At 43.7% G+C, this 2,182-nt stretch overlaps 1 protein-coding gene across 1 annotated transcript in view; it reads right to left on the bottom strand.

Moving 5' to 3' along the window:
* The window catches only part of HELRODRAFT_184238 (hypothetical protein), a gene marked incomplete at both ends in the record, with an annotated part of 3,141 nt that extends 1,837 nt beyond the window's left edge, over positions 1 to 1,304 (bottom strand). The window contains 3 exons of the mRNA XM_009019165.1: positions 368 to 708; positions 865 to 1,043; positions 1,145 to 1,304. Coding sequence (XP_009017413.1) covers positions 368 to 708; positions 865 to 1,043; positions 1,145 to 1,304 — 680 coding nt within the window. The remainder of the gene's footprint in view (positions 1 to 367; positions 709 to 864; positions 1,044 to 1,144) is intronic.
* Positions 1,305 to 2,182: the final 878 nt, after the last annotated feature.

Raw genomic sequence — 2,182 nt, 5'->3', positions numbered from 1 at the left:
AAGGAAAGAGACTCCGCCATAGGCAGAATGGCAAAAATTATAGATATTGGGGCAAAAAAGTTTGACAGCCTCCAACATCGAGTCTCTTCTCAAGGCATTGAAGGCATTTTTAAAGTCCAGTTTCAGAAACCCCCATTGATCGGGGAGGTCGGTGACCAATCTTCGAACCGCATGAACAACGGCCTCAGCGCCACCCTTAATCCCGACACCCAACTGAGTCGGGTAGAACTTGGTCTTGAATTCGACCACGACCAGAAGGGCCAAGGCACATTTGCCGGCCAACCTCCTCCAAACGTTCCCGACCGCAATCGGTCTGACCCCTCCGTCTTTCTTATTTAAAGCTATTAGCCGGCCTCCAAAAAAGAACCGGCGAACGGAGAGTGGGCAAGCTCCAGATAAGATCAAATTAATGAATTGGGTTAAGGAGTTCAGTGTGTCGTCGATTGGCAAGGAGCCTGAAAAAACATCCTTAAGGTGCTGGAGTCGTAGGCCATCCAGGCCTCCAGAAGAACCGTTTTTGAACGATTTAACGGCCCTCAGCATCTCGGCGGGAGAAACGCAACCAGCCGTTAATGTCAATGCGGGAAAGACCCGCCTGTCCACCGAAATTTTTGGGTGGATGGAACATAATTTATCGAAGGTGGCCGGCGAGCTCTCCGCCAGGCCCTCCGGCGAACAGACAAGTCTGACAGCCGAGGACAGGTTTCCCTGTTCAATACAAGATGACACAGCGTTGATCCACCGATCGGGGTTGTGCTTTTGTGATTTGGCATTATTGAACCCATCAAAGCACAGTACCAGGGTTTCAAGACCAATAGTTTAATATTCGCTTAGGCGCTTGTTGACCAGATTGCCCTGGTTGACCCGGCGACCCCCTCTGGAAGTCTTCTGTAAGACGTATGGGACAAAACAGTGGAGTCTAACCCAGTGAACCGGGTCACCAGGGTCATTACAAACAGCCGTCAGCAAGGCGTTCAGATCATGTGCGAACTTCTTCCTGCATGGCTTAGGGATATGGTCGTACACTTCAGCACGGCCGTCAACTTGTCAAAAACACCAGAGTAATCCAGGCCGAGAGGATCACCGGAGACCGATGCGACCGACGACCGTGTGGGCAACCCAGGCTTGGGGTCGGATGCGGCACCGAGAGGCGAAGCAGCCCTCGCGCCCAATGGATCAACTTTTTTCCGAGACCCCGAGCATTCCTGTCCTTTCACTTTACCTCCGTGCCGACATAACTTCCCGTCTGGAGTGCTTCTATAGTGGTTAAAGCAGACGGGGCACTGTTGTAACGTTAGAGCCATATGTGATTAAAAACAACCAAGGAACGAGGAAAAGGAAACAAACCAAGTGGAGTGGATGGATGAATGAATGGATGAACAAGCGAATGACTAAAGGAACGGGCCAGCGAACAAACGAATGAATGAGTGAATGATGGGGGAATGAATGAGGTAATTACTGAACGGACGAGTGAGGAAAAAAAAGAATGAATGAGTGAATAAATAAATGAATGAATAAACAACCGAACGAATGGATGAATGAATGAATACATGACTGAGTGACGGAATGAATGAACGAGCGAACGGATGAGTGACTGAATTATCTTTAAATATTTAACCAGTGTTTCAACTTTTATTTATATTTTTTTTTCTTACTTTTTTTTGATGAAAGAAATTAGTGAGTGAGCAAATGAGTGAATGAGTGAATGAGTGAATACAAAAACTTAGGTAACAGTGTGGGAGGAGACAACTATTGCAGCAAACTTTGGCCCAATCTCTCCCTTATAGTTTATTTTTTTTTTACACAGATTTTAAAAATTGGTTTAGGAAATTTCTTTTTTTTATAAATAAATTTTAATTTTAATTTAAACTTTAAATTTTAATTTCAAAAATAAATTAAAAATAAATGTCGGTAGAAGGTAAATAAGTTAAAATGTAGTGAACTTTCCGATAATAATAAAAACAGCTCACACCTGGCGCAGGCCGGTGACCTGTAGCAGCTATGAGCTGTAAATAAATTATAATATTGATAAATAAAAAACAAAAAAACGAGAAAATTGGCCAAGGCAGAGCAGAAAAACGATAAAAAAATGGCGGAAAAACAAACCCGGGACAAAATTACAGCCGATGACCCAAAAAATCATCTATAAAAACAATTAAAATCTATGAATTAGCCAAAATAT

Source organism: Helobdella robusta (assembly GCF_000326865.2).
Source record: "Helobdella robusta unplaced genomic scaffold HELROscaffold_235, whole genome shotgun sequence".
Taxonomy (NCBI): Eukaryota; Metazoa; Annelida; class Clitellata; order Rhynchobdellida; family Glossiphoniidae; genus Helobdella; species Helobdella robusta.
The sequence above is the reverse complement of the archived record's forward strand: the minus strand, read 5'-3'. Positions and strand labels throughout refer to the sequence as shown.